The 27,769-nt window shown below is 36.0% G+C and overlaps 2 protein-coding genes across 9 annotated transcripts in view; one reads left to right on the plus strand and one right to left on the minus strand.

The window, feature by feature from the left end:
* Positions 1–27,769, minus strand: part of lmbrd1 (LMBR1 domain containing 1) — a 75,693-nt gene that overhangs the window by 32,211 nt on the left and 15,713 nt on the right. Inside the window, exons 1-4 of one of the 2 annotated variants that reach the window (XM_011484562.4) lie at positions 18,655–18,794; positions 16,592–16,768; positions 15,795–15,858; positions 1,731–1,828 (exon numbers count right to left, since the gene is read on the minus strand). In XM_011484562.4, the coding sequence (XP_011482864.1) occupies positions 1,731–1,828; positions 15,795–15,858; positions 16,592–16,768; positions 18,655–18,720 (405 nt within the window). In that variant the 5' untranslated portion in view covers positions 18,721–18,794. Of the gene's footprint in view, positions 1–1,730; positions 1,829–15,794; positions 15,859–16,591; positions 16,769–18,654; positions 18,795–27,769 lie in introns of those variants that run through there. The other variant, XM_078932387.1, reaches the window with a different exon arrangement.
* The window catches only part of LOC101173166 (uncharacterized), a 116,490-nt gene continuing 114,132 nt past the window's right edge, over positions 25,412–27,769 (plus strand). For all 7 annotated transcript variants that reach the window (XM_011484563.4, XM_078932382.1, XM_023963613.2 and 4 more), the window contains exon 1: positions 25,412–25,720. The gene's annotated coding sequence lies outside the window, so the exon portion shown is untranslated. The remainder of the gene's footprint in view (positions 25,721–27,769) is intronic.

A 27,769-nucleotide genomic window follows, 5' to 3' on the forward strand; every position in this document is an offset into this window, starting at 1 on the left:
GTGGACATATTTTACCGTTACAACATGGGGTTATGAATCTTCTGACAAACAAGATGTATATTTAAATAAACCCATTTTGTAAGTTAGATTAAACTGTGTTTATATTAATTATATTTGTTATCGTTTTAATGGTTATAGAAGGCAGGGGGTTAAAATCATAAAGCATCATAAAGCAACAAGCAACGAATTGCTGGAAGTTTATAATCATTACACACACACTCAAAGTTACAAACATCTTCACATATGAACATGTTAATATGTACACAATACAACTAACGTTTACACACGCGGACTAATGCATTCAGAGTAACACGTGAAAATTTTCTTTCAGTAACGCAAACTATTTGTGCAAATGTGAGCTACCACCTGTGCTTGAGTGGGTGTGTATGTTTTTCTGGGTGGATGATGGATTGTAAAAAAAAAAAAAAAGGAAAAGGGAGTGCCCAGTCATCCCCACATCAGAACTCCTACCGGGGCAGCAGTGCTAGCCAGGACCCCCAACACCTGCACAGTATAGCACATAGAAGACAAGTGCCTGCCGGGCAATCACGTCTGCCACCCAGCCCAGGGCCAACAGGACCGCCACAGGGGCCCCAAATGCCAGATGGCAGGGAGGCACAGGGGAACAGAAAATGCATCCCCCAAGCCAAGCCAAGACCCCCACCCAATTGCGCCATACATACACACCCACATCCGAGGCATGCGACACAACTGCCCGCACCACCTGGGCACCAAAGTGAGAAATGGAAGACCGAAACTCTGGATCAGAAACGATCTAAACTTTGTTTTGTTTCTTTAATTAAACTCCAACCATTTAGTTTTTAAAATAAGCCTAAATAGAATCTTCTGACTAAGTTCAAACTTCCAAAGCCCGCCTCGGTCATGGATTCCGCTTCGGGGAAGGAACACCTGCAGAGTGACAGCTCATCGGCTGCAACCCAAAGTCGGTGAGTCACGCGAGGCTCGAGGCAGAAATCAGCGCTCAGAGCCACTCCTGCCACATATCCACTTATTCTATCTACAAGCTCACACTACTGAGAGGATAATATTATGGGACAAAATGGATCTACCATGTCAAAAGATGCTCCGAGTCGCCTTTTGACATGACTCCCAAGACTCTAAGTCTAGGAAGTTGCGTTCCGCAAGACTTGAGTCACAGCTCACAGGCGTGAGCCAGGTGAGCCACCAGAATAGGTTGGAGCTGTTTACACTACCCCTCTGCCTTCGCCCACAAGTGGCCAGGATAGGCTCCGGCAGCCCAGTGACCCCGAAAGGGACTAAACGGAATTGAAAATGAATGAATGAATGAATGTTTACACTACCAGCCCATGCTGAAATAATTCCAGTTTTTGCTTTTTTTTTTAAATTTGATTTATATATTTTGCTTTGCATTTTAAATACAATCACGTTTAATAATATATTTTTACAATACCTGCAGTTTTTCTTTTTTTTTATTTTGTTCTGAACATTTTGCAACTCAGCGTAACCCCATGTTCATTTGCAAAAAAATTTTTTTTTCCTCAGAAATATTTCCAAATAGTAGTAATTTTAACTACTACCACTAGAACGTAAAAAAATACTAAAATGTACACATTAAAGATGTATTTATTTTGTTTTGACTAAGAACAGTATGTAATAAAAAAAAATGAAGGCTTTAAAATTGTCATTTGCCAGAACTGGTGAATGCAGGTTGCAGTGTTACAAGTCTAGGATGACAGGTGAATTCTTACCGAGCATTTGTTCATGTTGTCGTCGTCCTGTTCTTCATAGTAGAAATACACAAATGGGATCCAAAGGAATACACAGAAGAGTATGATGGAGTACAGAGCTGCATTGATTAAAAAGAGAGAGAAAAAAACACCATGCCAACAATTAGAAATTAATTTCATGCAAAACACAAAAATAGTACCCAACAGCTATTACCAACCGTCTACTATCCATGAACATGATTTCCTCCAAGAACTAAACTTCTTGCACCTCTCCAGCCACTTAAGAACCATCTAAAGCAGGGGCCTCAGACTCCAAGCCTTGAGCCTGCTGCTGATTACCTGGATCAGGTGCGTTTGGTCAATAGGAAGCTTCAATGGCAGGATAGTTGCAGGACACTCATCCTCAAAGCCTAAAGTTTGAGACCTGTGATCTAAAGATTTTTTTTTTTTTTTTTTTTTTACAAAAAATGAACTCCATCCTTCCAAACCAAAATTCCCTAACTGTGAGATTATATGCTTAGATCCTTTCACAAAATAAATTATGTTCTCTAAACTTCAAAAAAGGGATGCCTTCAAAATATGCTTCTAATTTTCAGTGACTCCTCTAGATCCCATACTAGTCTTTCTCAAAAAGACTAGTTTCGTGTGGATTGGCTAATATTACAGCATATTTTCTTGGATAGTTTTGGTAGTAGTTAATATAACTGCCCTATATAGATTTATCTTAAGTTTGAAAGTTGCCTTTGTGTCAGCATTTTTTTTTTTTGCCCTAAAAAAGTTGGTCCACTTTATTTGCAAAACACTTCTTCCCCTTTGCCTAAACACTTCATGCTAGCAAAACCCATCTTAAAAAATTAACTGGGGCAAGTAAAGCATGCTAAACTATAATACTGTCACAATAAAGCCTTTAAGTAAGACATACGTCATTTCAAAATAAAAAAAATATTTGAATGTTTGACTGCCAGGGCAAGTAGCTGAAAATAAGCCGCAAATGGCAAACCAATTCATCTGGAAAATCAACATTTTTATTTTAAAAGTAAAAATGAAAATCCAAGGTTTCATATGATTTGGGAGAAGAAGAAAAAAAACCTTCAGACATTTTTGTGAATTGAGCTGCTATTCAGAAAACTAAAAACACGTTAATGATTTGTCTTTTTCCATTTCCATTTTGTCCATTATTGGCCTTCCAAGATAAAAACTTATAATCATATAAATCTTGAAAAACTGAGCTTCAAACATTAAGATACAACTTATAAACCTGGTTGCGGAGAGGAAAGTCCTGCAGGTGTGAAAATAATCATAGCATTAATATTAATACGTAGGTCAGGTGGTGGTACAATGACTGAATCATCAATTACCTTCTATGCGCATTATTTAGGAGGGGGGGGACTGCCCAATTTTAAAGTTAAACATTTTTAGAGTTGCTACACAAAAATATAGCTAAATACACACAGCATAAAACATTATAGAATAATGTAACTAGGGGAGTTGTCTTTCGTGTTTAATGGGAAGCGCCTTTTTTAATAAAAAATGATATCGAATAATTTATAAATGACTTTTGTTGTAATAAAGTATGATTATTTTTAAGCACCACCCTTTAATAAGGGGTACTTGACTTGTAGAAATTTATAGAATATGAAAACACAAGCATATTCCCAGCTTCATATTTTATCAAAGAGACTACAATATAAACGTTAATATAAAAAATTGTATGTTCAAACATTTTATAGCTGTAACTGCTTGAGCTTCGTACAGCACCTTTGAGAACAAAGAAGTCATCTAAACTAATAAATATCCACAAAAAAACATTAAAAACCAATACATCAAATGTAGAATCTGAAGTTCTCAATGTAGTGTTAATATCAGCATCTAGATAACAATTAGTGGTTAGATTTGCTCTCCAATAATCACAACTGTTCACACTTTATTTAATGTCGTGTAACTTTTCAGTCGAAATAAAAAAATGAAACGTTTAAAAGATGCTAGAAGCTGCAGTTAAAATGATTGTTTGTGCACTTAATTTAAAGATGAAGAAATTTTTAATGGTGGAAAAATATGTTCTACCAAGGCTTGGAGCAACATGGTTTAAGCACAGCGATGCTTTTTTCTTTTTTATATATTTTTTTAACACAAAGCCATACCCATTCATAGTGTTCTAAGGCTTTAAGCCTGTGAATGCACCAATGGTCTGCCAGCATTTTAGACCTTTCATCCATCAAAGTGCATTATTCGAATGAAGGAGACTGATTTCTCTACTGGCACTGGAGCCAATGACTTTGCAAGGCAACCCTCAAATCTCTAAAACAACCCTTATTTTATAACTTGAACCAACTTTACATTATTTCTTCCATCTTTAAAAGCTCTAAAAGTCTGTTCTAAAAATAAAAAAAATCAAATTAGCAAACGAATGTGGACAAACAACATGTTAATAATTGATAAGGAAACATGGAAAACATACCAAAAATTGCTCATCGAACAAGAACCGCTTCCACTTAAACTCTTCTTCTGCAGATTGTACTAACAATGCAAAGAGACAAACAATGATTTATTTAAAAGGCCCAGCGATGTTTTGACCTGTTTTTTAAGGGTTTTATGAACCGCTGCTTTGAAGCACTGAAGGATCCATGAAGAACAAATGGACAAACCCCTTCTGAAGCCTAGCTTAACAGACCAAGCTTTCAAACTCATCAAAGATCACACAGTGTATAAAAGCTTTTTTTGTTTCAATGCTTAAGAGTTTATTCGTTTTTACCCAATCTTTGTACCCAAAAAGCCTCTTTTTTAACCTGGCAAATAACAACTAAATGTTTTCTCCAAGTAAATATTTTCCTTTTTTTGTTAGTTTTTTTTGCAGAAGTTATTATTATTATTTTTTATTTATAGAGTGGCAATTTACAACTGAGGTTGTCTCAAGACCATACACACAGGGAGGAATAAACCAAGCTAAAAAAAAATTAAATCATTGTAGTCCAACCCACTTTAAATAATTTACCATTTTTGGGGGTCCAGCCCAGATCAGTGAAAAAAGGTAAAAGTATCTAAACCGTATGGTCTTTGTATGAGACCAACAAATGACATCAAAGATGAAAGAAAACGTGGTCTTAGCAGGAACTAGTTTACATCAAAGTCTATTATAATTCGCAATTATTTTATTTTGTTTTTGTACATTTATTAATTTCTATTAATTTCTATGTTGTTTTCATAACTTATTAGGAATTTACCTTTACAAGCCTTTAATATATAAAGTATTACTAAAAACATAAAAATAAAATTTTGCAGGGGTCATAAAAAGTACATTATGGGCATTATAGCAGTTTGACACAGAAAGAATTAATTTTTCTTATATTTATCAAGTAATTGCTTATCAAAAGAGATGTTTTCAAAGCTAATTCCTGTGTGTGGCTTTTTCTTTTCTTTTTTTGGCTTAATGCCGGGGCTTCAGACTGCCTTCTAGGGCTGGCATCCTGCTGCTTTCCCAGAACCTTGCCTTATATCTGCTGCTGATTTCCTGGATCTGGTGTGTTTTGCCAATAAGAACCTACAATTGAAGGTAAGTTGGAAAACATGAAGGACAGTGACCTCCTGAGAACCATGTCCTACAGCTTGACACCTGTGGCTTTAAAGGCTTTGTTTAGCACAATGACAACCAAACCACCTTGTAGCACAAACGGCAGAAATAATATGTTGCAAAGGGGCAGAGTTGGTCTTTAAGCCCTGGTAGGCTGTAACAGTCAGCCAGGTCAGCTTGGGTCAAGTGAACAGATCCAGACAACTGGCTTTTACATAAAAGCTCAGATTTTGTACTTTCTGTTGATGTGACCACACAAACAAACTAAGCGCCTACATTCTTCTTGTCGACCAACACTGATATAAATGACTTTGGTTGTTCCTTTTTCACTTTGAAAACTGCAAATCTGAAGCCAACAAAGCATTTAGGATAGAAATGCATGTGGCTGCTTGTCCTCTCATTTGTACTTGGAGTAAATGGGCTTGGTGGTAATCAGCTTAAACTCATTGATCTGCAGTATGAGACCACTAGCAGAGCACTTTATGACAAACGCTAGTTTGTTTCTGTATCTCTAGATCAACACATTTATATGCAAAAGTAGGCATCCTGAAAAAATGTTGGTTCTCTATAAAATTACATGTTTGAGGAAACACAAGCTTTTGCAAGCGTCCATTCAATTGTTGAGCATTTTTTTACTTTGCCTCGTTCCAATTTTCATTTTATTAATTGTAAAACCTACTCTTACAAACTGCAGCCAACAAACCATTCAATTTAATGTTCATTATAAAGTAATAAAACTCAATTTAATCTTAATTACGTTCAACGCATTAGACCAGGCCGAAACAATAATAAACACGGTTTATTGTGTGACAATGGGAAAATAAACTGGAGGGGTACAATCCAACTTGGGATGCAAATGAAAAAATCCGGACGTCACAGAAATGTAATCACACTGCATCTCATATCTTTGCAAAGATTATGGATAAGAATCTAGTAAATACCTGCATGTCACAAAAAATTCCCAAGAGCTAAAAGTAAAAAATAAAACACAACAAGAACTTAGATAATTTCAGAGATCCATAAAAATGAATGCTTCATGCTTTCATCGTTAAACAATGAAATCAATATAATAATTACAAATCCAATTAAACTACAGGTTAAAAATAACACTTTAATTAAAGATATTTACAAATAAAAAAAGTATTCTAAAATAGCAGACCTAAACAGGTCAGGAATAAATACATTTCTGTATAAAACTAATTAAAACTGAGAAAAAGCAAATATCTGTGAAAAAAAGATACGCCTTTGCTTTGTTTTAAACAGTATCTAAGGGCAGCCGTGCAGCGGTAGGGTGGTTGACCTCTCGGAAGATTGCTGGTTCGATTCCCACCTTGCCCGCCCATTTGTCTAAGTGTCCTTGGGAAGACAATGAACCACACAGTGCCTCTGGTGGAAGGTTGGCGCCAGTGTTCGGCAGCAGAACCTCCATGAGTGTGTGAATGCTTTGGGCCTTCATGGAAGGTAAAAAAAAAAGCGCTATACAAGTAGATGCCATTTAGCAGAATATTTCTTCACAGTGTTTTGGTTTGATAACAATTATGATAACCCCTAACATCTGCCTTGCCTGGTGTCTGCGGCTAAAGAAAGAAAAACATTCAATTTGTTTTACCTAAAAAAGGAAATGTTTCCAAACTGCTTAAAGACCCACTCCAATCATCTTTTGATATATTTTGTTGCCAGTGGTTTTTAAATATGATTATCTTCTTAAACTGTGCTGTTTTTAAAGACACAGGTACTGCAGAGCAGCAGTAGCTCATAAGAAATTTGCCTCTGAGTTTTGGGCAGGACCATTGGTGCAGAGCAAGTCCGCCCCCCCACCCTTGCTCGTTGCTGAGAGCTCTCTGTTTATACTCTCTCCCACTAGCTTACAGCGCCTCAGACCCCCAACCTCACATTACCGGTGAAACAAAAATTTCACATACAGTTTTGAGCCAGATGCCAACTTGGACGAGGAAAACTAAGTGGTCATCTACAAGTGGATGCAGCAAAATGAGCTTGTGGCCCACCGAGAGTATTTTCTACGTCACAAATAAGATCTTTTTCAAATGACATTTTCGCATTTGCTCCTGATTCACAACAATTTGAATGAAGAAATATTCAGAAATGCAGTTTCAAGTTTAATTGTCTTTATACAGTATGTCCATCATCACCATAAAATGCCACAAGACCATGTTAAAAACATAAACCACACAACTTAAGTGGGTCTTTAATGTGTAAAGGTGACTAATGTCCCCAAAAAACAAGACTTCAAACTTCTACAGCCTTAAATTCCATAGCTGTATTACAGCAGGTCTTCTAAAAATAGTCTTAAATGATTTGAAATTATCTTCAAGTCTTATTTATTTCTTTTCCTTTAAACAACTCATAGGAAATGCACAGAGACAACTAGATTATAAATGTTTCCCTTACATTTTTGGCAATTGCCAGCACGGGAACTCTACCCCTCTCTGACACAAAGTGACTCCACTCGCTTTTTTGATTCTCTTAAATGCATTAGGGCAAAACAGTATTTGGCATTCACGGATTCTGCAAGTAGTGCCACTTAAAAAGACGAGAGAAGTCTGTGATGTTCAATGAAGGTACTCTGTAACTGTGTGAAACAGAATGAAAAAACTATCATTTTTAAAAGAATTTACTTGTATAATGCTGCAGAAAATATTACCACTTTTCTACCTTGACTGAGGCCCAAAATGCTTTACAGTCACGAGTCTTATTCAGTCATTCATAAACACATTCAGACACTGATGGCAGTTAGCTGTCATATGATGCACTACACACACCACCAGGAGCAATGTGGGGTTCAGTGTCTTGCCCAAAGACACTTTAAAACATGCTGTCCCCCTCGCAGGCCCGCTGCTTCTTTTTAATCAGGGTTTTCTCTCCTCGACTAGCGAACTGTACTTATGTCATTTGTGTGAACCGGTTATCTGTATGAAAGACACCTGTCCACACCCTGCAACCTCTCGACTACGATCAAGACCAGAAAGCTGTCAAAAGACACCAGAAACAAGATATATACCTGAAGAAGACTGGGATGAACCAATCTACACAAAGCAAGAAGCTTAATAAGCAGCTATCAACTGTTGGAGCAAATATTACAAAACAGAAGAAATACAAAATCACTGACAACCTGACTCCACCACATACAAGATCTTACCTGGTGGGGTACAAATAATCTTAAGAATAGGGAGGAAAGAGCTAAGAACTACACAGGGGAACTGCTCAATTGCCCAAAGAGAGCTTTGACAACCGTCACAAAGCTCAGTATTAGTAAAACTTAATGAAACGATCCATGTCAAGGAACAGGTGAACGAGGTCACATATGGTGAGAATTCGGACTGAAACCTCTTTCCATCAGCAAGGACATTGAGGATGAAACATGGCTGGATCTTCCGCATGACAATGATCCAAAACACATCACAACTCAAGCTGGCCCAGCTAGTTTCTGGACCTCAATCCGTTTGATAATCTATGGAGGGAGTTGAGAGTCTGTGTTCCCCTGCAATAGACCCAAAACATCACAGCTCTTGAGAAGATCTGCATGGAGGAATGGGCCAAGATGGCAGCTACAGTGTGCAAGCCTGATGAAGACCTACTGGAAACATTTGATCTTTTGTTTACCATTGCACAAATAAATTATTTTTAAAAAGTACAAAGTGATTCCCTGAAGACTTGTTTTCCTTATGTCTCTTGAAGGGAACCCATGAAGAACATTACAGACTTTTATCCTCTTTTTTAACGGGACATTTGGAAGAATCAGTGTCCCACAGTTTGTCAAAGTTATAAGCAAACTGACATTAAGATTGGAACATTGTTAAATGTAACTAACGGATTGTTCCTTACATCACAAAACCCATAAAGCAAAATGGCAAAAATAAAAAAAGTGTACTTTAATTTATAAATGTAGAAAGAAGGTATCATGTGACATGCAATTATTACAAAACAATTATAAAATACCAAAAAGCTTTTAAGGAACTAAAAAATATCAAGAATATCCAAGGCTGCTGCAGGGACGCTTTGTTCCTTTAAAAGACTATCCAGTGGCAGAACACAATGATATAAAAGCAACATATTATTTTCATAATGCAGATAACTCTTCTCTGTCACTTTACATGCACAATTATTAAATATGGATTTAATTTCTACATTGCTGAAAAACATTTAGCAGCAGTAGAACTATAACATTATTCAAATACTGCAATTATAAAAATTGTGAAACATGAATGGACACTTAGGTAATTGACCGTTAAAAGAAAATTCTACTTTAAAGGTTTAATTTGTCAGCAGGCTGTGCATAAATTAGACATGGAACATGGTCTCCATCTACTGGCAAATGCTAAAGCGAGATTCCTTGAGAGGAACTTCATTTTGGTTATTTGTATTTTAGAGGACGTAACATGACATTTCTGTTACAACTGGATATATCTTATTTTTATTATCAGCTTATTTTTATTTGTAGTTTCAACAAAGCAGCGCCAAACCAAACTGTTGCTTGGCAAGCACAGACTAAGACACCTGTTTTCCAAAAAATATACACCTTTTACTCAAATTCCCCTAAGAAGAAAAGATAAAATTTTAAAACTTGAATAATGCACAGTGTGCATAATTCAAATTGTGCACAATGTGCATAATTGATTGTGTCATTACATGGTCGTTTTTCGCCTTAAATGACAGACATACGAGATTTGTAAGTCAGAAAAATATAACTTTAATCTGGAAAAAAATAATAAAAAAGAATATAGTCATAACATTATGAACCAAAGATTATATTAAAGTACATAAAACATCAATAATCTGCACCATATATGTGCGTCATTTAAATTAAGCCTCAACTTTAGCTGAAAAACATGCTGCAAGGTATAAGCGGATTATCAAGCAGAGCTGCAAGGATCCACACATTGTAATTTTAGGATGTTCAACAAGCATACATCCTTACTTAAAAACAGCCAAAGGTTACAAGCCAAACAACTTTCCAAGCAGATGATTCTGACTCAAACACCCCTTAGCGATCACTACATGAATAAAAGCTTGAAGCAAGCATTAGTCTTCTTCATATTTGTCTGCTATTAGCTTCTAGAAAATATAAAACCGTCACGTCTGTATCAGTGGAATTTATGGTGTATTTAGAACCAAAGCTGAAAACACAAAATGTCATCAAAATGTGTATTTATTTGCTTCAGTGCTTAATTTAAAGGACAGCGTGAGAAAAAAATATGATGAATGAAAGAGAAAAAGGCAAAACGTCTTGAGGTAATTTTTTGACTTAAACATTTAAGGCTGAGGTTCATTATGATTCCTCAGAAGTGATGTTGATGTTGTGTAAAGTGGCCATCTTGCATCATTAACTCAGCATTTTATATTCATCCCCTGATGATTCCATGTTTTGCTTCGATGTAATCAGCGCGTCTTTCCCTTTTTAATCCTTGCGTGTCGCCTGTTTTGCCTGAAGATCTTTTCACCCAAGAACAGCAGTGTAGTTTCAGCAATGCAGAAGTCTTCTTTAAAAAATATAAAAATAAAGGACTGGTCTTTCAAGAAAAACTGTGAGACAATCACCAAAGAACAAAACAATCATCCAGGACTTTAAAAAAAATCCAAGTCCAGGTTATTCTTTTCAATATATAATACTTTTCTACCAGATCATTTTACACGAAAAATGGCAAATCAGTTTCAAAACAGCTGTTTCCTTGAATTGTTCATGGAAAACAACACAAAAAAACCCGAAAACTATGTTTTGTCCCCAGCAGCTCATATCCTCCTAATCTGAGAAAAAGCAAAAACTAAAAAGCAGATTTTTTTGTGTCAAGTTAAATATGTTCTATTTTTCTTGATTTAAAATGCATTCATTTCCATTTTAGACCTTTTAAAAAAATTTAAAAAGTCTTTATTATTACTTAATTTATTTGTTTATTGCCACTAGTAGCTATTAGCAGGACCAAAATCAAATTAAGGACCAAAACGGAAATAAAAAAGGGTTGAATGCTGCTTCAAGACCCACTTTGATGAACATTGTCTGCATTTATTTTTTTACATGTTTGTGGCATTTTTCTGATGATGGAATATATATACAATGAAAATTTCGCTTAAAATTGCATTTCTGAGCATTTCTTTATTCAAATCGTTGTGAAAAAGAGCTTATTTGTGACTTGGAAATATGCTGAGCGGGTCACAGCCTTCCTGCTCTACAATAGAGAGGAAGTGGGGCGGGGTTGCTCGGCTCCAACAGCCCCAACAACAACTAAGAGGTGACTTTCTAAGGAACTCCTGCTGCTCTGCAGAAACTATGTCAGAGAAAATGACACCGTTTTTATTTATTTTTGGCTGAAAACGGCATAATCATAATTAAAAGACCACAGGAAAAGCATTGAAAATAGCTCAAAAGATGATTGGAGTAGGTCTTTAAACTCCTGGTGACAGGCGGCTCATTAGCAGCTTATCCTAAAAAATACAGAAATTAAAAAGGTATCTTTTTTAATTTTAAAATATATCTTGTTCTATAAGACACTAAATGAATGACACGGGCTTTTAAAATCCAAACACATAGTTTTAAATTAATATAGAGTGTACTTTGAGTTCCACATGACTGCACTTTTTTTCCCATGTGTGGCGAATTTCGTCAATCTAACTATTGTAGCATAAATATGGTTTCCAGGGAGGTTGGTCATTAAATTAATTTTATCACTAGTCGGTCACAGCTCTGCACTGAAGTCGAAGTCTATTGAATTATTCATTTTTTTCCATTTTTATAAAGCAAAGCTTCAGTTTAAGGGTATGTCTAATCCAAAATCGAGATAGAAGGAACATAAAATTAATCTCATGGATCCTTTTTTCTGTGCATCCAGAGGACAATATGCCTCTTAAAGCTGGACTTATGTTCGCTGTTCAATTTTCTGATGTCAATATTCTACTGAAGTTTCTTTTCTTTCTTGCTTTCTCTCTGTTATCCCCCATTTTTCTGGGCAAGGAGAAAGCGAGCTACCTAGGCGTTATTTTAATAGCCGGCACATAAAGGTGTAACTTTCAGGCAGCATCTGGTACAAAACATATGATGCTAAGTCTCTGACATTCCTAATTTTGCTCTCAGAAAGGCAACAGACTCAAGTTATGCTTTAATATAGCAAATCCTTAAGAAGTTTGAGTAGCATTAATAGCTTTTGAATTTTTTAATTTATTTGCTAAATTGCCTGGGTACTTTCCTCATGAGCCACTATCAATCAAAAAGCAGTAATATGACGCAGCCTGCAGGGACAAGCCTCGGCCTCTATGACAGCATAAAATTGAAACATGATTATATCCCGCATACTCGTTTCAATTATTATTAAAAGTGGTAATGATGCCACAGAGAATGCCAGAGGACACAAAAATGAATACAATTTTACAACAGGCTAAATGTCACAATAACAACAAGCTAAATAAGTTAATACTGTGGTGAAAGTACACATGCAGTTGGAGTCACTGGCTGTTAGGAAAAGTAATAAAACTAACATTAAAATCTAAATGATGAATACAATGTGTGTTCAGTACAGCAGTCATCAAATGAATAATAACAATCCAGTACTTAAGACTCAATTTTAGTGGGTGACTGCAGTCGTGGAAAAATTGAAAATAGTTTAGTAAAAAGATAAAAATAGCTATAATAATTTGAGCCCACTGATACAAGAGACTGTATGCTAACACAAATAAACAAAAAGTCCATATTTTAAAAGACAATAAATAAAGTTTTAAAGCTGTTTTCCTTTTTTAAAAAATGTTGTTCCTTGATTATAAACTTAATTTGCCTAAAATGATGTTAACAGAAAATGACAGAAAATTAAAAAAAATATATTAATTAGGGAATGACCCCAAACAGAGCTGAAAAACATAATTAGAAGCGATGAATAAACATGACGCTTTCAATAAATAATGCTCAACACTGAAGTAACAAGTTAGCCTTTTTTTCTCTACATTGCTATTTTTTGTTGTCATAATTACATGTGTAATAATTAATGTTAAACTGTAAACTAAAAAAATAGCTGAACTGTCATCACTGGTTATGAGTGAAAGTGGAACTGTAGGAAAAAAAATGATACTGATTGGTGATTAAAATGTAGAATCTCCAGTTTGAGATGGCCACACAAAAAAAAAACTGTTTTTATTATAAAACAAAATTACCGTAGATTTCGGACTACAAAGCGCACCCGATTACAAGCCGCACCCACCCATATTCACGTGTTTGACTGCTTTTATAAATATACAAGCCGCGTCAGAGTACAAGCCGCGCATGTGATAGCCGATATTGTCATCCTGACAGATCACGCCCAGCATCCCAGAGTGTGTGCAATTCATTAGCACATTGTGGGTGGTGCCAATTTTGCCTCTGGGTCACGTATTTGAGTGTATCGACATCTGACAAACAGCATGGACCTATATTCTGTTCACAAGTCCCTCAGTTATGGTGTTTTTATTTCATTTTTTTTTTTCTTATTGACAATCTAGGTATCTAACATAAAATTACAAACAGTAACCATATAATCAACATTACATCCCTCAGTTATAATGAGGAAATTTACATCCGCGATTCCACATTTCCCATGAGTCTTAGGGGCTAAAGGCGGGGCCAACGCCCGGCTCGCCATTCTGTTGTACGTGTTTAAGAATTAGCAGCAGTGCATGGAGGGGTGAACGGGAAAAGCTCTCCTTCCGCTTGTGTCGCAGCAGCGTTATGGGAGTAACAGGACTGGTTAGAAAACACAACGGTAAAATAAAGCAGCGGCGACTGAAAAGCGCGCGCCTCAGCGCGATACGCGCGCCTCAGTGCGGCGCGTGCGTCAGAATTCAGAAGCCTCTGCACTCCGCGGACGCCTCTGCGCTCCGCTCCCGCCCTGCGCGCTCCTTGTCTCCCCTTCCTATCTACTCCGACACCTCTGGCCAGGGCGACTTCAAGGAGGAGCACTTCGTCCCCGTTGCGCCGGTGGATGGAGCAAATCGTTTCTGTGCAGAGCAATCGGACTTAAAACTGTACGTTTTGTGTATGAGGGGCGGATGCGTTGTTACGTGTGGGAGCCTTCAGACTGCCATCGGCCCCGCAGCTCAATCAGCAGGAGAAGATGTCTCCAGCTCACACGGAGGCTGTGAGTTTTTCAAAGCAAAATTCCGCTTTTACGGTTTCCTTAGAAACCGTAAATGGAGTGTACATTCACTCCATGCGCTGTTCTCTCCGTCACGCAGCAAACCGGCTTTTCCAAACCCGTTGGTGACGGTGGACTTTTTTACGCTGCTTTTAACGATTGCTTTTAACTTGAAAGCTTCATCATATTGTAGCGGCGATCACGTGCACGTTGGGTCTAATGGCCCCAAAGGATTCTGGGATGCGGCCGGGCATGCGTGTTTCGTTTTGTTGAACCATGACTGAAGTGTCTAAGACCTGAAGTCAAGTCCATGCTGTTTGGCTGCTAAGAGGTGTGTTGAATAAAAATGCCTCGTGCTTGGTGTTAGATAGAGAATACAAACTATTCACTGAGTTCGAAAATACGTACATGGCGGCCGCCAATTAAATCCATAAATTAGGCCGCCAATTAAATCTATAAATTAGCCGCGTCACTGAAAAAGCCGCAGGGCTGTAAGCGCAGGAAAAAAGTAGCGGCTTGTAGTCCGGAAATTACGGTACTTTTAAGTTAAATAATCTTTCTATCCCAATAACAGTTACCTGAAATCTACATAAATATGCCTATTTAAAAAATAATAGGCAAAAATAGGATTCTATCTCTTTTTGTTTCATAACTATGCATTTATATTCATTCTCTTTTCAATCATGCCAGACTAGCTAAGAGACCTGTTCTGACACAATATTAAAGTAAAAGAAAAACGCAGCACATTTAATCTACTAAAGTACTTAGATTTTTTTCTTTTTGGACTACTTTAATTTTCTGTATCCAATTGGCATCGTAACGACATCAGGGAACAAACCATCATAAACATACAGACTCATAAACAAGCATTTTCCCAGAAATGTAAACAAGCTCTATAAAATGTGGACCACGGGTGGGTTTTGACTGCTTGGATCTGTTCTGATTCAAGCTTCATATTTTCACCTTCTTTGTTGTTGTTTTTTTTCCAAATACATACTAAATACATACTTTCACACTGTGCTGGATATTCCTGCCCCAGATATAGTGCTGCCACTCCCAGCACAGTGGGATTTTAAAAAAGGTGCACAAAGGCATGACACATGTGTGTGTGGATGGGTTTGAAAGGATGCAGGACACAAAGAGGACCAGCACCAACGTTTGGCAACACCGAAAAATGAAAGTCATTCGAATCTCAAGAGTTAAAATTCTGATGTATTATCAGTTCATTTTATAGACATGAAACACTAAACTACATTGATATAGACCTTTTTTTTGCTGCTCCGAATCCTTTTGTTAGTCACAGTTAATCCATGAAAGCCTTAAAATGAGAGACCACTGCCTGCCGAAATCTGACTTCAAACTAAAGCCGACTCCTCAAAGAAACACAAGCTGGAAAGATCAGACACTTACTGTAATATCCATGCAACACAGTATTTTCAATTTGCTCTCTTGTCTCATTGTTTGCTGCCCATTCCTGGAATACAGTAAAAGAAGGAAACCAGTGAAGACCCAGAAATAGACCTCATAACGATACAGCAGCACTGACAAATGTGTCCATTTATCTTAAAAACGAAATTCTTAAATAAGCAGCAAAAGAAACAGATATGAAGACAGATACAAAATATTTACACTTTGTTGAATTCAGAACTAAACAGCTTTATATAGACGTGGCTTGTATTTTGTCTAAGATGACTTAATGAGTTTCTCTCATCAGTATTGTTGATTGTAGATTAATTTTCAGATTATATTACTTTAGTGAGATTAAGGCCCTTTTAAATGTGAGCCGTGCGTTTACATGATCCTTTGCTATTAGTATTGCACTAACCTGTACATGGATTTTCTTGTTTGTTTTTTTTAAATGCACACCAGGGTATTGCTTTTCAACTCAATCAAGACGAATTGTGTGAAAAATGATTTGGAAAAAGCACAAGAAGGCATTTCCTTTTGGAAACTGTTGTATTGAAAATATACAATAATATATACATAACATTTTTTTTGGTCATAAACTGTAGGTATTTTCATCTTTTAGTCAAGAAAATACTTTAAAATTTTAAATAGTGTGTACTGAAAAATTAAATATTTCAAAAGGAACTGCATAGGTCACAGATGAGAACTTTATAAAACGCTTTCCTTTGTGAAGCTTTTTCATGTGCTAGAGTAAGAGGATATAGTCATCTTCTAGAAAAAAGAAATAAAAAAACAAATACCTTATAAGTTCCATTTGGATGCTTCATGAATGAAACAAGGAATATGTCTACAGGCAGGAGTGCCGATGTTATCAAAGCGATGGCCAGAGCACATATCGCTGTGATAGTGGAAACAACTTCACTCTCTTGACGGCTTTGAAACTTTCGAATGTAGATCCAACAGAAAGCTAGGATTGCCTACAAAATAAAAAGCACAAAGAATTAAAATGAAAGAGGCACGACATCATATTAGTGACACACATTCAAATAGAGGGCAGGTTAATGCTATGCTGGGAAAATAAATAACTTATGAGGAATAAAGGTGAATGCTGCACAAATTAACAGAATTGGTACAATATTTAAAATGCACAGGAAGAAAAACTTTGATTTGTCTTACTTTTAGATCACATTAAGATCTAGGTAGATGAGTTTATTAGAATAAAGAAAAAAATGTGAAAAACAATTTAAAAAAAAACATTAATGAACAAAAAATTTGCACTTTAAGTCTTGTAAAGTAAAAACACATGGAAAAAATTGTTTACATCTGTGCTGCTTTCTTTGACATTTAGAGAGAAACAATGGCCTTTGTGGTTAAACAAAAAAAGCCTCTTTAAATTAATTCAACTATTAACAAGTTGGGGTTTAATCCCTTAAAGAAAATTATTAAATTATCACCCTTCAGCTCTTGCAATATGGTAACTGCAATTTAAAATATGAACTTTAGCATGAAAATACTGTGATGGATTACTAAAATTGTGAAATGTGAAAACCTGTTTTTGTTTAGAAAACTTCCAATATTTGCATGTTGTATAAGATTCTACATTTTAAATAATGTCTTAATAAATATGTCAAAAGACAAAGATAGGCCTTCCATCTAAATAGCTTCCCTTTATGGAGCTTTTTGGGAAAAGAGTAAGATGACTTAAAGTCATGATTAGGATCACTAATGTCTGCTTTTTACAAAAACACTGCTAATAAAATACAAAGATTTATTTAACATTCTACCAAAATAAATCCACTAGGACAATGGAGTGTGGCAGGCACAAAAAATGCAATGTTAGTGAGATTTGTGAAAGAGCTGAGCTATTGTGTCACACTGCAATCCCAGATGAGCAACCTTGTTCAAATATGACAAGACATCATTTCAAAATGATGGTTAAAGAGATTATACTTGTGTGGAACAGAGTTTTGAAGTTGTCTAAGTGTATCTCAGGGATAAAAAACAGACTCTGTCACTGAAGAAAAACAAATCATCTAACAGGAGAAACACTGAAAGCCTTTAAAAAGGCAAGCCCAGACACGAGATCCAAGAACAGCTAAAGAAAACGATTGAAATAGACATAAAGACACCTCTTTCTGTCTCGCTCAATATTCACAGATAAGATAAAACAATTACAGGCAAGCTGCTTTAAAGCTGAGACAGCCTGTTTTGCTAAGTAATGCCTGGCGCAGACTTTGCGCCTCAGTTAGATCTTTTAAAAGAACTGATCGCCACAAACAAATGGATGCATAAACAAAGCAAGTTCTGCGGTCCATTCCTCTATTGAAAGGCTTGTGGATGATATAGCAGAAGTACAACAAGGAGCTAAATTAGGTCCAGGATTACCCTTTTATATAACTCCAAGGTATTAATCTAAGCAGCAAAGTGTAACGCTAGGGTCTAGATCGCCACAAATGTGTTGTATTTGAGGGGAAAAAAAGATGGTGAAACGATGGAGATTATTATCGCAAGAAACATTTTTTAAGTGACTGATTTATTTTTAGCTCAGTTTTCAAGCGGAAATACAGGTAAATGACACTGACAGCTAGCTGAAAGATCATTTAAATCATGGGTAGTTAGTACAAAGGGAACACATGCCCCTTCTTCTTTCTATTAAAGCGCAATCATGATGTAAAATTCAGAGAAGAAACAAATCACATTATGCGTCACGGCTAAAGTTAGCTAAACACAGTGAGTGACGTTTACATACTAGCTAGGCGGATTACGGCATATTATTAAGGGATGCCTTCGCTTATTGAGACACTTTAATTTTATGCAACACCGACGCTTTATCAACTAAACACAAGTGTTTAAGACGGATTACCAAAAGAACGATGGAGAAAATTGACCACCCGAGGACAGACTCTGAGAGGAACGACTGCGCCGCCATCTTCACTTCCTGTAACAACAAACCCACGTGCTCCCATGACGTCACCGCGTTTAGGTATGACCCCGATATTTCAGAAAGGAAAAAATAAATAAATAAAGAAGAAATTTTAGCCAGAAAGGTTCTGATAGCTAAGATTTTCAAAAGGTCAAAACAATGTTGTTTTTATTGAGAAATGGGTTTTATTCTTACATTTGACATCATACATTTTGTATTTTATATTGTTTTGTACAAACGTTTAGAGAAAAAAAAAAAAGCAATTTAAGCCAGAAATTTCCGACGTGTTTTTGTTGGTTATCGTTAGATACTGACTGTATACCGGTACTATACTCTCTCTCTCTCTAAAAAAAAAGAAAGAAAAAGACCTGTGAATGAATGAATGAATGAATGAATGAATGAATGAATGAATGAATGAATGAATGAATGAATGAAACAAACATTTCCCCAGACATTACAAGTCTTTGTAATGTTTTTATTTAAATGTGGGTTTTTTTACCCAGTGGGAGAAAATTCATTTTTTAATGTTTTTTGTTGACACTGTTGTTTGCTTTTTTTGCTTGTTTATTTAGTAAGGCACATTCAATTTTAGTGAATGCTCTACACATACTCAAACTCTTACCAGAACCCTGATGTTTTCAAGCAGGTTTCTTGCAACAGTCCCCTAATTCCAATTTATCACCACGACTTTTCCAGTTTTTTGGATGGTAAGTTAACCCCAAAGCAAAAAGCATTCATGATTTCCTATTTCAGAGCCGAGCAGAACATGGAACAAATCGAAAGAACTCCAACAACATGTCTTTTAGTGGTAATTTGTTCCAATATAAGTTTGTTTCTTCATTTTAGGTGATTATTTTCATTATTTAAATCTATTTGGAGGTTGTTGTTTTTTTTTTTTTTTTTTATCTTTTTCTTAACGTAGTTAGAAAATTGTAGCCTTTTTTTGTATTGAAAAAAATCCTAAATAACCAGGGTCTTCTCACTGTTGGGCAAGTGCAGCCCCATTGTTAGATGTTATTTTTCCATCTACAGTAATTTTCTTTTCACATGGCTATGATATTTTTGTCATTTAAAATAAAAAATTATTGTTTAAGACGTCCACATTTTTAACAAAACATTCCATGTTTTTAGTGCAGGGAGACTCCACCAGCAAAAGGTATTTTTAGTGTGAAGTAAGCAAAAACCTGGTGCCTAAAAGCTACATTTTACATTGTCTTTTTGAGTTCATTCACTAGTGTGGTTCTTTGTTATGCATTATGCTTTGGTGTTTATTTTCTGCTTGCTTTAAAAAAAAGGAATGCATAAAAATACTGTAAGTTGTCTGTGGCATATTAGGCAGATGACAAAAAAGCCCAATTAAACTTTGCTTCTGCAATTTTGCCAACAAACTATGATATCAGCAGAGTGCCAAACCCATTTACACAGGCACAGGAGGAATACTTAATGCAGACTTTTCTTTCAGAATAAAGGACTTTTGAAGGTTATGTGGATGGAAATGGTTGCCTTTTCATGCTCTTTCTAATGCACGACTTATACGACATACATTTTCTGTAAAGAAGATAGCAGCCTTTGTAAATTAAGCCAAATGCAACACCCATCTATACCTTTATCTTTACCACAGTATTTAGCTTGGACATGATGAGACACGATATCAGAATCTTGTTTGGCTGCAAAACAGGAGCTGTGTGACTCATGAAGTAGTGAGGATGCAAATGTATGCAGCTGTTGATTTCTTACATAAAATTTGCATTCAAGTTATTGCAGTATCCATTAAGTTATGGACTTTATTCCCATGTGTCAAAATGCAATTTTATGCAGTTTAAAGAGCTTTGCTGAGTAAGCTAAAATATAAGCATAAAGTTCAACTTTTGCCACTCTTCACTTTCAAATCTTGGCTTCTGAGAATCAAACATCAATGCTGAGGAGCTGCATGTCTGGTGCCTTTTATTCTTTATAATCTTACCTTGTCATCATTTGTGTCCATTTAATATTTCAGATAAAAGAAGCCAGTCTTCGAAAGATTTTGTTTTATTTATAATTGTTAAATAAATGATAAAGAGTCAGACCCTATTATCTGTATGTCTTTGGACAAAAAGAATATTTTTATTATAATTTTCAAATGTTTTCTTCTGTTTCATTTTCTAATCTGTGTGGACTTTAACCTTATTTTGAATGTAATACTGCAGATTTTGCAACTATAATTAGCAATTAAACTCAAAGTAGTCAAATATTTTAGATACATTTCAGAAACTGATTCTTGTAGACAGGAGAATCCTTGTTATAATCTTTATTCTTGTTTTGTATTCCTATTTTTTATTTTTATTTTGGGTCACTGAGGTCTGCACCAGCTTGGGAACACATTTTATAAGTTGCAAATAGGTCACTTCTGGGAGCAATTTGAATCATTAATCAAACTGATATAACATTAGGCTGCATGTAATTATAACATTGAGCTCCGAGGTTAAAAATAGATGTTTTTGTGCATTTCCAGGGTAAAAAAGTTCATAATTTCTTTTAATGTTACACATCTTTGATCCATTTTTTTTATGATATCATGTTGTTTGGTGTTACCAAAAAAGTAAATGTGACAGTTTCGATATAACATTGAATATTAGTAAAGAGCACAGTGAGCCAGAGCTCACAGGTTTAACATATAAACTGAATGAGCCACTAAACTTAAATAAGTTTTCAGCTAGCTGGGCTTGAACAAACTTAAACTAAAGTAATGCAAACCCTTTTATGTGTTAGGAGAGACTTAAAAGCTCTAAATGGTGAAAACAAAGTTCCCCTGTGAGCACAAGTGTTGTCCAATTTCAGTTCAGCCTCAGATCCCACTGGGAGCAGACCAGCTGCTCTGCTGCCCAACTGGATGGCTGCTTTAACATGCTCTGTCAGGCTGGACAACTTCAATTTAGCAACAAATACCACAGACCGGACACAAATGGACTTTACTGACAAAAACTGGAGAGTCAAGGAGAACAATTGTTCATCCTCACTCAGACGTTAGTTTGCGTAAATTTAAATAAATCACACTTCCAATAAAAAAATAACAAAGAACACAGAGAGACCCTCTTTAACCAATTTGTGTGCTTTTGGCCTCTGAAGTAAAGTCAACTAGTTAACATTTAATACAAAACATCACGTTTTTTTAAAAATAGCAAACATGTATTTTTTTTTTTATCAAGGTGTGGATGAGTCATTGTTCTTTAAAGACCCACTCCAATGAAAACAGTGTTTTTTGTGTTTTTAACACGGTCTTAAGGTATTTTATGACAATGGACGACATATGTAATAAAAATAAAAAAGGCTTAAATTGCATTTCTGAGTATTTCTTTATTTGATCTGTTGTGAATCAGGAATAGACAGAAAAATTAGGTTTGAAACGGGGTTTATTTTTGACGTAGAAAATAAGCTGGGCGGGCCATTAGCTCCCTGTTCTGATACATTCAATGGTAGACGGCTAGATCCGGGTGCATCTTTGCTTTCCTCATCCGAGCTGACATCTGGCTCAAAACTGTACAGCGCAAATACTGTTCACTATTTTTGTTTCACCACTAATAGGTTGGAGGCATGAAGGGCTGGAAGCTAGCAGGAAAACAGAGTGTTATCAGCTTCAGGGAGAGGAAGAGGGGCGGGCTTGCTCCAGACCAACAGGTCAGAGGTTAATTTCCACTGAACCAGAAAAAAAGTACAGGTTTTCAGAATTTTTGGTTAAACATCATCACAATACATACTAAAAAACTAAAAGGAAAACGTTTACACTTGACCGAAAGATGATTGGAGTGGGTCTTTAAATCCTTCATGCAATAGCAACAATATGCCAAAGTGACCCCCCCCCCCCCCCCCCCCCACACACACACACCACCACCACCCTTTCCTCATATTATTTTAAACTTTTGTTTTTGTGCTTTCATAAGCAGCTGCTTAATAACTTCTATCTTCTTTTTAGGCAAACATGAAAGGAAAACATCAATGAATGTGTCATCATGCATAATGTGAATTCTTCATCTGGTCAATTGTCAGTTTGGTGTGTCATGCTGATGAGACAGACAGGTGTTTTGCCTCAAAAGCCTTTCAACCATCGTAGTGAAGTGTGTATCTTGTTAAAAGGGCTTAGAATTCTGTTTGCGTTTAGAGCAAACCTCTGCTTGCCAGGACAGAACTGTTTGCTGAGGTTATGAAAGTGAATATCCAGTAAAATGGGATGTTACACATGCAGAAACACAAAAGCTCTTGAACTCAAAGGACAGAGCGCTGCAATTGTATGTCGCTCTTTGTAAGCTCCAGTGCACTAATACTCCTCATTGTAAAGCAGTGCAAAGTTTGCAAACATCAAGTTTTTGTGTGGATTAGAGCACATATCCCACTGTTTTGCCATTGTGGGTTTGTGTGTTTATGTTAATATGAGAGAGCTAAGCCAATATTGGTTTAATACTGGTTATTATCACAAATGTAAGATCATTTCTCTTGGTGTCTTTTTGATATAAAGCACAGATCAGCTTTCCACCTTCACAAAAGAGATAAGCATGTACAAGCAGAATCTTACAAGAATAGAAGCACCACATGAAAAAGTATATTTACAAAATCACCAAGTTTCTTTTAATGATTGGCCAAAGCTGTTATCTGGATTTTCCATATTTAATCATACGTTACTACCTCTTTTTCAAAGGGAGAGTGCTTTAGCTTTCAAAAGCAATATTGACTAAGTCCTGCGAAATTACAGGCACTGGAGATTTCTTAAAAGTGCAAATGATGGCTGATGTTTTGAAGGATTTTTCAGGCAGTGTTTAGAGGATGCCAGGGACTGAAAAGTAATGTCTCACAGCTAGAATCTACCTTCTGTGGCTTAGCACTTCTCTTCTGTTGTATATGTTTTCAGTGTTTGCAAAAGATACTATGAAAACATTTGTAGTGGCCCTTATGAAACTCTGCATGAATATTGAGTTTTTCCAGTTTTTAATTTAAAAATGTTTTCAAAAGAAAGACACAGCTTAAAAATTATTAGTATTTTTTTTTGTTTTAGTTGCAGAAGACAGAAGCTGTCCTGCCTATACATTAAATAACATTACAGAATATTTACTAAAAAACGATGATAGTTTTTCTTATAAGATGTTATCAAGAGGCAGAGAAATGTTTTTACATTTTCAAATGACACATATGCTGTTTTATTTATTTGTGATGACGGTTAAACCCAAATATTTGTCTAGATCTGGTATAATTGTTACACAGCTTAAAATAACCTATTCAAATCGGCGCTTGTATCCCCCATTTTCTCCCCCTCTCTCCTTTTATTCTCTTCTACCCCCTCCCCACACACACTAAATGTAACAAATAAATAAAAAATAATAAAAAACAAAACAAAAAGGGGTTTGTACAAATTTACACTCTGGTATATAACCTCTTTTTGTAATAGTAAAACCTGTCCAACACAAAAGGCCTTCAGCCCTCATCTGTTTGCTCAGTTGTTGGACAAAACAAGTTAAATAAAATATATATATATATATATATATATATTTGTGTTTTTGAATGTAATCAACTGTAACTGTGCTGTTTGTGCCAATGTAAAGAAGACACACATTTAGTACCAGCTGTTAAAATTTAAAAGAAGAAAAACAAAAAACACTAAAAACAAAGGCTTAGGAGAAACGACAACATGCCTTAAAAAGGAAGTGGACTGACATCACAGTGTGGAGGTTGAATGGAACTGACCACTTTAGCAGCAGCACAACTCCAATTTTTACCTGAAGTAATTTCCATCATGGCCTGAAGATGTACCACCACAAAAAATAAAAATAAAAAAAAAACATCAGAAAAATCTACCTTTTCACACCACAACAATTTTATTGTTTATGTTCTGACAAACCTAACCTGTTTAGATCAAATTCAACTGAAATCCAAACAAACCAAAAGGCTTTTTTGTTCAATTTAAGACAAAACCATTGTACAATCAGTTGTCCCCTCAAAATATGTTGTCCCAATATAACATTTTCATCTAAAAAAACAGGTTTGTAAGGAAGGCTCGACATTTAAAACATCTTTAAATTAATTAATTAAATTTCTATATGATTACTTTAAAACATATTTTGATTAAAAAATTGGCGATAAAATGTGTGCAGAAGAGGCTCTAATGAACTTTGCAAACCTGCACTGGAGACAGACAGACAGACAGACAGACAGACAGACAGACAGACAGACAGACAGACAGACAGACAGACAGACAGACAGACAGACAGACAGACAGACAGACAGACAGACAGACAGACAGACACCACAACACAGAATGTTGAAGTTGTTGGCTTCCATATAGGAGTATAGTATTGCAGCATGGCATTTGCCTCTTCTGACTAAAATAGTAGGCTATGTGGATTGAGTGGCCTATGTTGTAGAAGGAGGGCTGTCTGTGCGGCTTAAAGCTGTCCCTTTATCATGTCAAATCATTTCAGACTTAGGCTCATAAAAGAGTGTAATTTCTTTGCCCCTGGAGCCACAATAGACTTCAAAAGAGGGGGGGAAAGTAAAAAAAATAATAAGGTTGTGAACGCCTTTTGTGTTTACCTTTCGACTTCTCTTTTGCAAATTTTGTTCCAAATATGCACCTTAAGGCATCCAAATGGGCATGATGATGTGGGCCTTTCTCCACAGCGTTTGATAAAAATCACAAAGCATCAAACGGTATTTTATTTCCCGCACCTGTCCTGTTGAAAAGATAGTTTGTTTGAGCTGCCTCTGGACATAATTTCCCCCTCATTTCTATGAAAGCTTCCCCTGAGTCTGTCTTCTTGTTTGCTGAAGTCTCTGTCATTGCATTTCAGTAATAATGACAGAGTGGGAGGGCCACTCCGTGCAACTAATAAGGACCGCGACCGAGGAGGCGATCCCACTGTGACTTTTATTTCCAAGTCCCGGAATCCGGAGCCGCACTGATCTTTATCACGCACGGATTATGTCTTTTTCTTTTGCCTTTTTTTTGCAGTTTTTCTCCCCAAATGAAACTTTATCAGCAACTGTAAGTACTTATAAGTTTCAAACATCTAACAGCCCCCTCCATGTATTTGGATTAATTAGACTGCGCTTTTTTACGCACAGAAAACTCTCTTGGTAATGTCGTTTTTTTATTGTTTTTTTTTTTTAATGATTTAATCGCTTTGCATTAAAGTCAAATGTTCTAAAGTCGTTCCTCCTTGGTCCGTTCAACTTGTCCGCTCTGGGACGCACGCATTCTGGACAGGCGCTTTTTTGATTTATAAAAGCCGCGGAGCAGCAGGGAAACACGTCCTGTCGCCGCTGCATTACTTGTTCACAGCAAAGACAAGACATGGGAAGGATTAGTTACTTCGTTGATGCGTAATTATTAAATAAAGCAAATATAACAACCCAGCCAATCAGCGGCGGCGCAGTGAAACACCTTTGGACATTGTGGTGCTGCACTGTTGACTTATCGTGGCGGAGTAAATGATGGAGAGAAACTTAAGTGCTCCAGCCTGCTCCTTCCCCAAGCTGTGACATAATGCCTCCACTGCCACTGTGGTCAATTTACAATTGAAATCGATGCAGGCTGAGAGCAGATGGTGCTGCAGTCTTGCTGTCTACTTTACCACATAAGGTAGTGTGTGGACACGTTTGTGCTCAAGGAGTCTTTAGCGGCTTGAACTTGATATTTGGAGAAAAGGGGGACAAATCTTTACTGCTGACTGAAGAATAGCCCATTGCATGTGATTTGCAAGAACGGGGGGGGGGGGGGGTTGCATTGCAACTTAAGACAGACATGTGATACCTAAGTGGTGCAACTTGTCTGCCACCCATGCATAGTTGTAGTTGTTAGTGGCATGGTCAACTCTGCTTCTGTTAGCTAAACTTCTAAATCTTTGCACTTAAAAACAGGAAATCACTTGCATAAAAAGTAGAAAAAAATAAAAAATTTGATTGTTGCTTAAAGAAATGTTTCTCAAAAGTTGTGTAGAGGAGTTTAGATAAGCCAAACCCCCTTTAGAATACAGATAATTTTTTTGAAAACATGGGTTGCAGTTTTGTTTACATATTTTGCAGTTGCACCCACTTTGTAGAGTAACAAATTCCTTCTGATTTATGATGTTCCAGTATAGTATACAGGCTGTGTACATTCTTTTTATAAACAAAATGAGTACTCACTGTGTGAATGGCACTTCATTTATCCACTTTTTTGGAGGTTATTCTTGTTAAGTGAAAAAAAAAGCACACTAACACAGCCTCATGTATTTTTAATTCATACCTTTATTTTATCTTCCATTATTTTGGCTGTAAATCAGTTGGGAAAACTTAAAAAAAAGTTCTTCAATCTCTAAACTTGAATAGACAACTTCTGAATCTCCCAACTGCTTTGATCACTTTTTTCCCACTACATAAAGAGGTAGTCTAAATATAGAAAAAGAACACTAATCATCAGAAGAAAATCACTAGAATGTACCCAAATTATTTGTACACTCAGCAAATCATTTTTATTCAACTGGAAATCTTAAAATAATATATCAAAAAAAACAAGGAGTACAAGCATTCAAGACGGGAAATATGGCCCTATATATGTTCATTTTGATAACAGCGACAAAAAAACTAGAACAAAAGGAAAGCAAAAATGAGAATCTAAGTACAAGTTTGCCCATCTAAATAAATCCTCCCAAGATCTCAAACTAGCACTTAATCTTAGAACATAAATCTACATTTTTGTTTCCAAAATAATGACAATGTCAGTCTAACTTTTCAACATTTTTTTTTTACTTTATGATTACATACCTAAAGTTGAACCAAAAATTAAAGTGCAATTTAAGTTTTAAATCATGTTTTTCTACAGTCAAAAGTATGAAGCAAATGTATTTTGACTTATTTAATAAGTCAATGTAATAAATTCCTAATTTCTAGCTCTTTATGAGACACACAATTCTTGACTGTACTAATGTTGAGAAAAGGTTAGAAAGGTGTGGCACAGAGATAAGTTAAAACTTTTTAAAACCTGGCAAAATATCTCAAATCTAAAAAAAAGGTTTGAAATCTTTGCAAGTAATTGTTTGGAGTCTAGATTTCT

The sequence above is a fragment of the Oryzias latipes genome, chromosome 15, assembly GCF_053564925.1.
Source record: "Oryzias latipes strain Hd-rR chromosome 15, Olatipes_Hd-rR_3.1".
Taxonomy (NCBI): domain Eukaryota; kingdom Metazoa; phylum Chordata; class Actinopteri; order Beloniformes; family Adrianichthyidae; genus Oryzias; species Oryzias latipes.